This window comes from Oryctolagus cuniculus, chromosome 2 (assembly GCF_964237555.1).
Source record: "Oryctolagus cuniculus chromosome 2, mOryCun1.1, whole genome shotgun sequence".
NCBI lineage: Eukaryota > Metazoa > Chordata > Mammalia > Lagomorpha > Leporidae > Oryctolagus > Oryctolagus cuniculus.
This window is the reverse complement of record NC_091433.1, coordinates 47,373,131-47,386,342: the sequence shown is the minus strand read 5'-3', so window position 1 is coordinate 47,386,342 and position 13,212 is coordinate 47,373,131. Positions and strand designations below refer to the sequence as shown.

The 13,212-nt window shown below is 41.7% G+C and overlaps 1 protein-coding gene and 1 long non-coding RNA gene across 12 annotated transcripts in view; one reads left to right on the top strand and one right to left on the bottom strand.

The window, feature by feature from the left end:
• Positions 1-5,773, top strand: part of LOC103345374 (uncharacterized) — a 56,031-nt gene extending 50,258 nt beyond the window's left edge. The window contains exon 4 of the long non-coding RNA XR_007918112.2: positions 5,636-5,773. This is a non-coding gene — a long non-coding RNA (uncharacterized lncRNA). The remainder of the gene's footprint in view (positions 1-5,635) is intronic.
• ADRA1A (adrenoceptor alpha 1A) overlaps positions 1-13,212 on the bottom strand; it is a 126,770-nt gene that overhangs the window by 107,550 nt on the left and 6,008 nt on the right. Inside the window, exon 3 of one of the 11 annotated variants that reach the window (XM_051828692.2) lies at positions 5,167-11,555. The exons of the other annotated variants lie outside the window; for them this stretch is intronic. Within the exon in view, the coding sequence (XP_051684652.1) occupies positions 11,512-11,555 (44 nt within the window). The 3' untranslated portion in view covers positions 5,167-11,511. Of the gene's footprint in view, positions 1-5,166; positions 11,556-13,212 lie in introns of those variants that run through there. 11 annotated transcript variants of the gene reach the window in all.

Genomic DNA, 13,212 nt, shown 5'->3' with positions numbered 1-13,212 from the left:
TCCCAGGGGGTCTGCCAAGCAAGGAGGACAAGCAAACTCTACCGTGCAGAAGAGAAACTCCTTCTGCCTCCCCTGCTCCCTATGGGTAAATACTCATGGAGGTGCACTCTGGCAAATTTAAGCTTCAAGAAAGACAATCATTTTTCTTCTCGCTTTAATCTGGGTCTGAAGGATTTTGAGCAGGGGCTTATCCGGTTTCCAACAGAGCACATTTCAAATTTTAATACTAGGTCATTCTCGATGAGGTCAAACAAAAAGAGAAAATTGACTGTCCCTCTGGAAAGATTCTGCTCTTCATTAAAGAAGGAGCTGAAGAATCAGAGCAAGGGTCTACCTTTCAAGGTTTATGACTGGAACTGAAATGCAACTTAGAGAGCTGTTTAGTTGTGAAGTGAGTGTAGGCAATAATGAAGATGGAACGAGGTGCCAATAAAACGGAGTGGATTTGAGAGGATGAAGAGATGTATTATCACCAAAACCAAACAGGTAAAGTAGAACAAGCACATGAGCAATTCAAATGGAAATCAGAAGAAAATATGACGAAGGTGAGGGGATCCAAAATGTAGCTTATACATATATGGATTCCAGGAGAAAGAATGGAGTGAGGAATGTGACCCATGAGGGTTTCTTTGAATTCAGAGCAAAATGTTGCATGAAATTTTAGGTAATAGCAATGAAAGTTATCCTCAGAATTTCCTAGGAGACATATATTTTAAAAATTTGACAGTATCTTGGGAGAAATGAATAAAGAGAACACTTGACGAGAAACAATAATCAAGTTGACCTCAAGTCATGCATTAAAGCACTAAACAAGACACAGAAGAGAAACATTAACAGCAGTATTTTGAAATGTAGAAATATCTACCTAAACTCTGTACCAGAAAATTGTACTTCATGTCTTAAATCTTAGGCCTCCAAAGGCTTACAAAATGTAAAATTCTGTAAAATTGGTAAACTTTTATTTGATTGAATGTTCTTCCTTAATATAATAACAAATATTTTAACCTTTGTGACCACAGTATCACTAAATTATAGAAAGATTCAAAAACCAGGGTAGGCAATACAAAAATGTAATAGAAATGACCTGGATCTAGAGTGCAAAATTCAGTGTTGTGACAAAGTGGGTAAAGCTGAGCCTGCAATGAGGATATCACATTTGGTCGCAGGTTCATGTCTGGGATGCTCCACTTCCAATCCAGCTTCCTGTTAATGGCGTGGGAAAAGCAGTGGAAGATGGCCCAAGTGCTGGGACCCCTGCTATCCATGTGGGAGGCCTGGAAGATGCTCCTGGCTTTAGCTTGGCCCAGCCCTGGCCATTGTGGCCACCTGGGGGTGAACAGTGGATGGAAGATCTCTCTTTATCTGTCTCTCCCTCTCTCTGTCTTTCAAATAAAATCTTAAAAAATGCAAAATTCTACTAATCAAAAGATGTGGGTTTCAGGGAAATCAGAAAATAGAAGAAAAAACAGAAAACTAAACTTATCTTAGTTGCATAACAGTGGGTTCTGGGGAGATGGTGAGAGAATGGAAGGTTAAAAAAATACATTTGAAAAAGTCAAAGTAACCTCTAGTAGAACTAAAATCAGGAGACAACTTTTCCAAATCATTGCATAATTTAAGAGCAAAGAAAAAAAATTATCTGTTTCACAAAAAATGGAAAACAAAGAAAATGAAGGGAGCATAAAGCCAAAAAGCATTAAAAAAGACAAAATTTAAACTAAATAGTATGTTACAATAAATAGAAATTAATTAAATCTTTATTAAGAAGTAAATGTCCAGATTAGAAACTGAAAAATAAAAGATACACAGGCTGATATATAAAAAGATAGGCAAAGGTATATTTGCAAATGCAAACAAAAATAATTGCAATGTTAAATTTTTGTTGTATATGACAAGAAAAACAATTAAGTTGGGCAAAAGAGCACCTTTAAATGAAGATATTATTGAATCAATCTCTTATTGTCAAGTAACAGCATCAACATATTTGAAACAAAACCTGTTAAAAACATAAGAAATAATTAGAAGAAACTGGTAATAATGGGAAAACTTATTGTATGTCTGTCGGTATTTGACAAAGTAGATGATGGATCAAGGAAAAATCAAGAAGAGTGGACAAAGAAGACCTGAAAAATCACCACTATTACAGGTATTAGTGTATACCTATTAAACATGTTGCTTATCGATAATACATTGTCTTAAAGAAAGCCATAATTCCACAAACTAAGAATTACTTAGTTCGTGCTCTCTTACCACAGTGTAGGAAATCAGAAATTATTTTTTGGAAAGTAGAAGGGAAACTACTGATAAATTTCAAATTAACTATTAGAAAACACACACACACACACACACACACAAAATGAATCCTTTCCTGTCCACACAAGGCAAAGGAAATATTGAAACTAGGAATACAGATCTGTTGGATGAGAATACTACCCAGCAAAACATAAGGAGGAAACTAAAGTTTGCTTGGAGGAAAACATACAGCAATGATTGCTTTTACTCTTAAATAGGAAAGAATCAAAATACATGAAGTAAACATTCTCTCAAGCTAATATTGAATGATCCTGCGGGGGAAACAGGACACACAGCAGACTCATAGAATGGCAGCATTCCTGTCTCAGAATCAACCCTTGGGACATTCGGATCTGGCTACAAGGTCCATGAGAGTCTCACAGGCATGGAAAGCCATGACACGGTGGCAAAAAACAATCTAAATGAAAGATCCTGGTGAACAAGGCCCCAGCAGAAGGAACAGGCCATCAAGGAGAGAGGCGCCTTTCTCTGAAGGGAGGAAGGAACCTCCACTGTGATACGGCCTTGACTAAACAAGTTCAGAGTCAGTGAACTCAAGGGGCTTCCATAGCCTAGACAGCTCATAGCAAGAGTCTCGGGTGATTGCTGAAGTCATAAATAAGAATGCCAATTGTTAAATCAACAACGGGAGTCACTGGGTACATGCTCCCCACGTAGGATCTCTGTCCTTAATGTGTTTTACTATGAAACTTAAAAACAACACTACTAGTCGAACAATGCCCTATACCTTGTGTGGTTGTGTGAGTGCAGCCTGTTGAAATCCTTGCTTAGTATATACTAAGTTGATCTTCAGTATATGAAGGTAATTGAAAAATGAAACTCGATGAAGGGCGGGATGGGAGAGGGAGTGGGAGAGGGAGTGGGAGAGGGGAGGGCCACGGGAGGGAGGGAGGTTGGGGGGGAGCCACAACAATACAAAAGTTGCACTTTGTAAATTCACATTTATTAAACAAAAAAACTATATAACAAACAAAAAAATAGAAAAAAGAACTTAATACTTTACCCTTTTAGTATTTTTTATGTTCTACTTAAAACTATTGGTTGAACTCTGCAATTAATACACAATCACTTTTAGGTGTTTAATTAATGTTATAACTAGTACTCAAATAGTATTTTACACTTTGTGTTTCTGTGTGGGTGCAAACTGTTGAAATCTTTACTTAATGTATGCTAAATTGATCTTCTGTATATAAAGAGAATTGAAAATTAATCTTGATGTGAATGGAAGGGGAGAGGGAGTGGGAGAGGGGAGTGCTCTGGGTGGGAGGGAAGTTATGGTGGGGGGAAGCTATTGTAATCCATAAGCTGTACTTTGGAAATTTATGTTCATTAAATAAAATTAAATAAACATAAAAATAAAAATAAAAAAAGAAAAGTAAAATATAACAAGAAAATAAGCAGCAGACATTTCTGGAGATTAAATTAATGCACTGGAAAGCAGAATAAAGTGATTAATAACTATAGGACTAAAGTCTTTGAAACAAACAAACAAATAAACCGGGTAAAATAGTCTTCCAGGAAGTCTCATTGAGGACAAAAAGAAAGAAATCACAAGTATATGATGTGGGATATGAGCTAGGCAGCAAAGTAATGAAAGGTAACAGAACTTTATATGGAAACATACATGTTAAAAAGATGAACATCAATGAGAAGTAAAATAGGAAATCAGAAAACAGTTTATCAAATCAGAATAGATCACTATCCATGGAAGAAATAGAAACCATTCTCAAAGAATTGCACCCATAAAAGGAGCTGTGCCCACATGTTTTATGGGCGAGTTTTTTAAACCTTCAAGGAACACATAATTCTTATGCTATTTAAACTGATACAGATAAAAAAAAGAAAAGTGCTGCAACTGGCTCTATGAAGCTAACATAAACCTGATAACAAAATGTGACAGAAACAGTACACTAGAACAACAGACTCATCTCACATAGAAGTGGAAGTGCAAACCAGAAGCAAAATATTTATTATACTGCTGTACTATTAAAATAGTAATGCTACCTTATCAAGCAATAATAAATAGGTAGGTTAATAGTATGAAATAAAATTGATTAAGTCAATGAAAAAGATTGTACTGACAAGTATTTTAAAAGCAGCATTTATTATAGAATAAAATGCATTTTAAATTTGGTCTGTATAGTCTTGTAAACTATAGAAAGATATTTCCTTGATATGATGAAGTGTATTAATCTAAAACTAATAGTCAATATCATTCTTTAATGTCAAAAGACTCAAGTAGTATTTCTTAACTTCATCGTTATAACCAGTTTCTCAGATGTTAGTGAGTGATTAAAAGTAAAGTGTACGATCCAAAAGTAGTACTGGAATAAATGGAATGGAAAAATGAGTCCAGATGTTTCTGGGAAAAACGAATGTACAAGACTAAACAAGAAAACTTTGACAAAGAATATTCATCCCAAGGACTTAATTTGAAAAACATTAAAATGTATGATGAAACCGCGGTCATTAAAATATTGTGGCACCAATGCTAGAGAAGAGACTTATAAATGGAACATAAGTGGGAGACCCAAAATAGATCCCAGATTATTTTAATACAACAAATGTTTTCCACAAAAGACAGGAAATGATGGATTATTCAATAAATCTTTTGAGATTATCTGGCTAAGCATTTCAAAGTAAGTGCAGTTAGCCTCGTCAACCACAACATCAACATGAATTCCAGGTAAGTTACACGTGATGCTCTCAGAGAGCGAGGAGGAAACAGGGGTTATCTGGCTGACACTGCGCAAGTTCACACCAAGAATCCTTGAAGAAGGCACATTCCAGAAAGTCACAAATTAAATTGTTTAACTACACAAAGATGTTATAAAAATTTTTTAAATTTACTTATTTATTTGAAATACAGTTACAGAGGAACAAAGAGAGAGAGAGAAAGAGAGAGAGAGAGATTTCCATCCATCCACTGTTTCACTCCTCAAATGCCTATAATGGTTGGGGCTGGGCCAAGCTGAAGCCAGGAGCCAGGAACTCCTTCCAGATCTCCTGGGTGGGTGGCAGGCACCCGAGAACTTGGGCCCTCTTCTCCTACCTTCCCAGGTACAGCAGCAGGAAGCTTGATTGGAAGTGGAGTAGCCAGGACAGGTTACAGCATATTGGTGTTAGAAGCAGTAGCTTAACTCACTACTCTCACAACTCCAGCTCCCAAAATATTGTATCTTTATATATTTGTAAAAATCATAAAACAATAAGATGTAAAAAAGTAATTGCTAAATATATACAAGGATTATATTATTTTAAAAGATTCCTCTTTATTCCCTTTTTAGTGAGTCTCTCTCTCTCTGCCTCTGTCTCCCTGCAGTCTACCTTCACCTGTCATTGCTATTCCAAAGAAGATGGATGCCACCCTGGGAAGGAGGAGGAGCACCTCACTGAGTCATAAAAGGCAGAGGAAAGACATCTCAGTGTGCTCAGGAAGACCTGGGAAACACCAGGGCAGGAGGAGGTGGAGAGAGGCAGCGGACATTGGTCCTGCGTTTCCCGCTCGGCATGGAAGGTGGAGGCATCTGAAGATGTCTAACGACGAAGTTGAAGGCAGAGATTCTTTTTCCTGCTGTCCATTTAGGATGTCCAGGAGAAAGCAGTCCTTCCCCTAGGGGCTCCACTACCTGTTAAAAGTAGAAGCCAGCGTAGTGGACAGAGAGCATGGCTGGCTTACCTCCTCTATGCAGTGTGAAAGGAACTCAGAGGGTTCTCCATGCTCTGAGACTGGGATGGAAATATTACCCAGAATTTGGCTCAAGAGGTTGTCAAAGGTGTTCATGGATGCTGTAGGAACAAGGTGTCCAATGACAACAGAGCAGGTGCCACTCAAACCAAGAACCAAGGGCCACAGTTGCTGTAAAAGCTAAGTGTGGCTGGTCATCAGGTGGTCACAATGGTCCATGGGTGAGTGGCTTCAGATCTGTCAGGAGACAACAGCATGGTTGAGGGTGGTGGTGGTGGTGGTGGTGGTGGTGAGTGTTTAACATAGTGGACTGAATTTCTGCTTGGGATGCCCACATTTTGTATCAGTGTGCCTGGATCAAGTCCCAGATACTCTACTTATTCAGCTTCTTGTTGGAATGTAGCAGGTGATGGCTCAAGTACTTGTGTCCCTGCCACCCACGTGGGAGACCTGGGTGGAATTCTGGGCTCTTGGCCCAGCACTGGCTGTTGCAAGAATTTGCAGAGTGAACCAGCAGATGGAAGACCCTGTATCTCTCTCTCTCTACCCTCCCTCCCCCACTGTGTGTGTGTGTGTGTGTGTATGTGTGTGTGTCTTTCTTTCTCCCCTCTCCCCTTTCAAGTAAAATGAAAATAAATCAGTAAAAATGAAAAAGAAAAAAACAGCATAAAGGATGGGGGTGAGAGTGGTCCAATCACTAGACTAAACCGATCTCCCCACTGTAGTACACTAAAAAAGAAAGAAAGAAAGAAAAAGCAAACTAAACAACAACAACACAACTAGGGCCCGAATTTTCTACCCCCTTTGACTTCCTGAGGTTATGCAGTCTCCTTGGTCTGGGCAACACCTTGGAGAACCATTCTGAGAGGCCAGGCGCTATGATCAGAACGTTTGAGTTCCTTCAAAATGCTGATATTGAAACCCTAACTCTCACTTGGTAGTCTTAGGAGATGCACTTTAGGAGGAGATTAAGAGACCCAGCGATCTGCCTTGCCTCTCCCACCACTGAAGCATCCAGCTAGAGGCGTCATCTGTGCATTAGTCCGTGGGCCCTCACCTTCACCAGATACTAGTCTGCCATGGCCTTCATCTTGGACTTCCTAGCCCCCAACACTGCAAGAAATGTTTCTATTGTTCATAAATTAGCAGCCTGTCTGGACTAAGACTTGAGTTGTACAAAAAGAGGCCGAGTATGTAAAAGTGACGCATAAATTATTGGATCTGACTGAGTTTACTGGATTTAGCTAAAAGGGTGTGTGTGTGTGTGTGTGTGTGTGTGTGTGTGATGTTTTCATAAAAGTCTGTGAGAAAGATCATATCAGTTGTGGGGAAATAAAGAAGTTATGTTTTCTTGGCACAACTGAATATAGCCTGAGAAGTTGGGCAACCCAGTAATGATGATAGGTAGTGATTAATATCTTCAATGGATAAAATGAGCCTACAGATAAAGGAGGAGTAGAAAAACCACTGTTGAAAATGAGGCCCAAAAATATAGACAGGCAAGTCCACAAAAGAAATAGAAATGATTAATAAAAACGTGGAAAGAAAGGTTCAAATAGTAAAGATACACAAAATGTAAAAGTGAAAAACCATTATGCAAGTTCAAGGTGATAAGCCAGATAGTGGGGCTAAAACACAATAAAAGTATTAGACAAACTGCCATTGACAGCTGTCCTCCAACCTACCATAAAACTATGAAGTAACAGAAGAGAGCAATAACTTTGTTATTAAGTGACTTGGGGGTTATCCTGCCTTCAAAGCAGTAACTTGCCTGCCTGCAGCCTGACTTGAGTCAGCTATTGTTCAAAGCATTGTTAGAATTCACTGTCAATGTCTTTGGAGCCTGCAGCACATTCTTCTGCATATGACAATAAATCTTCATTGACAGACTTGTCTGGTGGAAAGAGCCAAAATTAATTTAAAGCCAAATATCATTATACTATTTGTGATCATAGGCACAGTTTTCTCGTAAATCTAAACTCGGAAGGCAATGACAGAAGAGGCATTCCAGAGCCATGCTCTGGTTCACAGAAATAAGTATTTCCAAATGACATGTAAAAAGGCTCGTCCTTGGCCTGAGGTCTCCCATCCTGTCCTATGGAAAAACCTCCCAACTCTCCTATCCACAGTCTTCCTTCCCACTAAACCTTTGACAGTTGGAAGTATAAGCTGGACTACGTCATCCCTGCTTCTCAGTCCTCGGATGAAAACAAAACCATGTAAAATGACTAGCTGGGCTTGTTTAGTCTGGTCCCCCTGTTTCCAGCTTCATCTGACACCAGTTATCTCTTGTCTTCTCAGCTCTGGCCACAGTGGTTTTCTACAGAATTCTCATGGACATCAGGTTGGCCCTGACAAGAGCCTTTGCACACTTTCCCCTTTGAACCATGAAACTCCTACTCATTCTACTGATCTTGGCTCAGAGGTCAAGCAAGATTTTCTGACCTCTCTTGTTCTGCACTACCCTTATCCACAGTGTAAGTTTTCAAGGCACCATATCTAGGCTCTTCATGGCACCGTACACAGTTCTGGGTTGTTTTATGTGGTTGTCTGATCCATGTCTATCTCCCTCCGGAGACTGGGAGTCAAGAATGCTGACTGTTTCTACTCAGGACATTGCATAAAGCCCAGCACAAGGGAAGTTCTGGATATAACTGATGGATGAAGGAGAACTGTTGCTTGACATGCTTGGGAGGTCAGTAGTCCACAAGAGGACCACAACAATTCCCCAACCCCCTCTGCACCTGCTGCTCCCCCATCAAGAGGTGAAGTTGTTTTCCTTCCCCTTGAAAGTAGCATGAACTCATGACTTGCTCTGACCACAGAATGAGGCAGCTGTGATGTGAGGCCAGTTGTAGGCTCAGCTCTTCAAAGGCCTGGCAAGTTCTGCCTTGGCTATCTTGGAAAGAACTGTTATGCTACACAAAAACTGATTTAAGGGGCCAGCGCTGTGGCGCAGCGGGTTAAAGCCCTGGGCTGAAGTGCCTGCATCCCACATGGGCACCAGTTCTAGTCCCACCTGCTCCTCTTCTGATTCAGCTCTCTGCTATGGCCTGGGAAAGTAGTAGAAGATGGCCCAAGTCCTTGGGCCCCTGCACCCGCATGGGAGACCTGGAAGAAGCTCCTGGCTCCTGGCTTTGGATTGGTGCAGCTCCAGCCATTGGGGCCGTCTGGGGAGTGAACCAGCGGATGGAAAAACCTCCCTCTCTCTGTTTCTACGTCTCTCTGTAACTCTGTCTTTCAAATAAATAAAATAAATCTTAAAAAAAAAAACACTGATTGAAACCACTGGATGAAGAGAAGCCATCAGGATTGATAGTCAACCCTGACTGCCAGATGAGCTGGGGGCACTGACTTTTGAGTCATAAGATGCTATTGCTTTAAGATGGTTTGCTGTGCAATAAAAGTAACTGAAAACCTGGCCTCTCATCTTGCAATAAATTCTAATGGCTATTGGATTCCCCTCACACCAAAATCACTAAGAGGTCAATGTTGCTTTAAAAATCAGGGTCCTGGGGCCAGCACTGTGGCACAGTAGGTGGAGCCGCCGCCTGCAGTGCCAGCATCCCACATGGGCACTGGTTCAAGTCCCAGCTGCTCCACTTCCGACCTAGCTCTCTGCTATGGCCTGGGAAAGCAGTGGAAGATGGCCCAAGCCCCTGCACCCGCGTGGGAGACCTGGAAGAAGCTCCAGGCTCCTGTTTTCGATTGGTGCCATCTCCGGCTGTTGCGGCCATCTAGGGGGTGAACTAGAGGATGGAAGACCTATCTCTCTCTTTCTGCCTCTGCCTCTCTCTAACTCTGCTTTTCAAATGAATAAATACCTATTTAAAAAACAAATCAGGAGGGCCGGCGCCGCGGCTCAATAGGCTAATCTTCCACCTAGCGGTGCCAGCACACCGGGTTCTAGTCCCGGTTGCCCCTCTTCCAGGCCAGCTCTCTGCTGTGGCCAGGGAGTGCAGTGGAGGATGGCCCAAGTACTTGGGCCCTGCACCCCATGAGAGACCAGGAGAAGCACCTGGCTCCTGCCATCGGATCAGTGCGGTGCGCCGGCCGCAGCGCGCCGGCTGTGGCGGCCATTGGAGGGTCGGCAATGGCAAAAGGAAGACCTTTCTCTCTGTCTCTCTCTCTCTCACTATCTACTCTGCCTGTAAAAAAAAAAAAAAAATCAGGGTCCTGATTCTGTGTACCTGGAGTGGAGCAACACTTAACCCCCAGTTACCTTGGGAATCAATCAAGGGGTCAGCACCCTTATGTCACTCCTATGTCTTTATATGTCCTGATCTTTTTCCTTGCCATGTTTCACATATCACCATCTGAAACTTTGCTTGGTATTTAATTGATTAGATTTTCCGTTCTATGAGGGCAAGGATTTGCTTTTATTTCCAGTGATTCTTTAGCTGCCTGGCACAGGGCAGATGCACAGGGAAATTCTGGCAAAAGAATGATTTTCTGCTTCATTGCTTTTACCTTCAAAAAGCCCTTGTCACCTCCACCTTCCCCAAACATCCCATCCAAGGACACATTCTCCCTCTCCACCACTGGTTGTCTCCAGTCTTTTTAAAAATGTAGTCTGAATATTCGATTGCACATGAGCCATGTCACTCTGCTATGTTGCTTCCTTTGACTCAGGCAGACTAGCAATGGCTGAAGTCCAACAATAATGCTAGGTTTTATATTGAAATCAGATAACAGTCCCAGAATTCAGACACATAATTATGTGTTCAATCAATGTTGCCTGCTACATCACTTTCTTTGGATGCTCTCTCTTTCTCAGACCTCCAATGATATCCACCCTTCATGGCAACATCCATATATTGATTGACATATGTCAGTAATGGTCTGTGAATCATGTGAATTCTGGTGATATTAACATTTATTCTATTTACTCTTGCTAAGTACTGTGCTAGGTAGCTGACCTGAGTAACATCCCCTGTTCTATCATTAAGAAAGCCTGGGTTTAAATTCCAGGCCAATACGGTTCCCAATCAGCACACTGCCTCTGGAGGTAGTGGATCTGGGTGATGGGATGGAATAGGTGAGGCCCATGCACAGGCTTCAGGTATAAGAGTTTTCCTGGGGGACACAGTTTTCATTTTTCCTTCTCTTCCACATGTTGAAGGCTAACACTTTCATTTTCTTTATCCATCTCCATGCAAAACTTATTTGTAAAAGCATTCACTCCAAGGTATGAATGACTGATAACAACCTCAAGTGTGACCTCTTTCAGCTGAGAGGGCTCTGAGTTCCAAGCAACCATTTTGGATGAAGAAAGGAAACAAGACTAGCAAAATTTAGATATGGGAACAGACAAGTGAGATTCCTATCTGCAGCCACACTCTTCAATCCGGCAGGCACCCAGCCTCGGTGGAGAGGAGCTTGGGAAAAAGGAAAGTGTGACGGCACTTAAGGAGACAGTCTTCTCACAATATGGACGTGGGGGGCCGGCGCCCTGGCTCACTTGGCTAATCCTCCGCCTGCGGCGCCAGCATTCCATATGGGCGCTGGTTCTAGTCCTGGCTGCTCCTCTTCCAATCCAGCTCTCTGCTGTGGCCTGGGAAAGCAGTAGAAGATGGCCTAAGTGCTTGGGCCCCTGCATCCGCATGGGAGACCAAGAAGAGGCTCCTGGCTCCTGGCTTTGGATCGGGGAAGTTCCGGCTGTTGCGGCCATTAGGGGAGTGAATCAATGGAAGGAAGACCTTTCTCTCTGTCTCTTCCTCTCACTGTCTGTAACTCTACCTCTCAAATAAATAAATAAATAAAATCTTTAAAAAATATATAGAAGTGGGATCTTAGGCAATGAGAGAGTCCACTCACCTTAATTTCCTGGGTTGATTCCTATCATATGTGGGCATTTACCTCAGCCTCGTATATTACACTCATCCCTGCCCTGGCTTTAGTTTCTAATTCCTTTGCTCTTTGATATCTTAAGACAGACTGAAACCCTCTTCTTCCCAAAAGAGCACCTGTCACACTTAGGAGTTTATGTTCCTTGTGTATGATAATAAAATGGCATGCTTATTTTTCTGTTCGCATTTTGCATGAAAAATGTACTTAAGATTTTTAATAAAAACAAATAACATCTCACTGATGACCAAGCAGAAGTAGTGCCTTCTTTAAGTCATTGTTCAGTCAATAGCAGTACTTCTAGAAGCTTCTGCACTGTTCTCCAGATACAGAAAACTGCTATATTTCTTGGCATTGTAATAATTCCACATTGAGGCTTGTATTAATTGTTTAGACTTGTATTAATTGTTCACAATTTGTCTCCTTAACTACAGTGTCAGCCTCTCCAAGGCAAGCAACATGCTTTATTCATCGAATTCACACTTGGTGTCGGATACTTATTTTGTGGTCAGTACATTCTAGGAGGGATAGTTTCTTACTCAGCTGGTGTCAAGAAGAAATTGCAGACCACAGATTGGTGGATGTAGGGATCCTTTGTTCTAGTGAGCAGCCTCCTCAGCCACCGTTAATGAGAATTTTCAGCCTCCCTCTGCCATACCATTTTTATTAGCATTTCAAGGAATCCCAGTGATTCTGAGTGCTACTGTCTCACCACAACTTGTTCGGATCATCATTACCATCTCCCCCAAAAGCACAGACACAAGAGGAGGCTGTACTTAGACCAGAGCGCCCCCCTTCCCTTCAGGATACCAGGCTCCAGGCCCGAGGGGCTCATCTCCTTGTGTAGCTCCTGTCACCACCACAAGTCTCAGACGCTCAGGTCACCTGCCATCCTCAGGTTCCTTTACACCCTAGGCTCTGCATGTCCCCTGATCGCTGACCCAATCTGTTTCCCTTCACAAACAGCCCCTCTTCATCATGTTTCCCAGAACTCAAGAGTCTGTCATCATGCGCTGGCATCTCTCAGTTACTAAGCTGTTGGAAAGCAATACACAACCTTCTTGAATGTTCTACTTCAAATTTATGACCATAAGTATCAAATAGGCCCTCAAGACTTCTTGATGACTACTACATTTCCATAATACATTCATTGTCCTGCTCTCAGAGATGAATATTTCACATCCTTTTGCTCTCCAAATGTTCAACATTCTCTAATCCTTCCTCGCTGTTAGCTGACAATCTTGCTTGTTATTTCACTGCAGATGTAAAGAATATTCCACCACATCTCTATCTGTCTTCCTTATATCTACTTGTCTCAGTGCTCAGGTATTTAGCCTTCCCTTTCACTTCCCAGCCTCCACTTA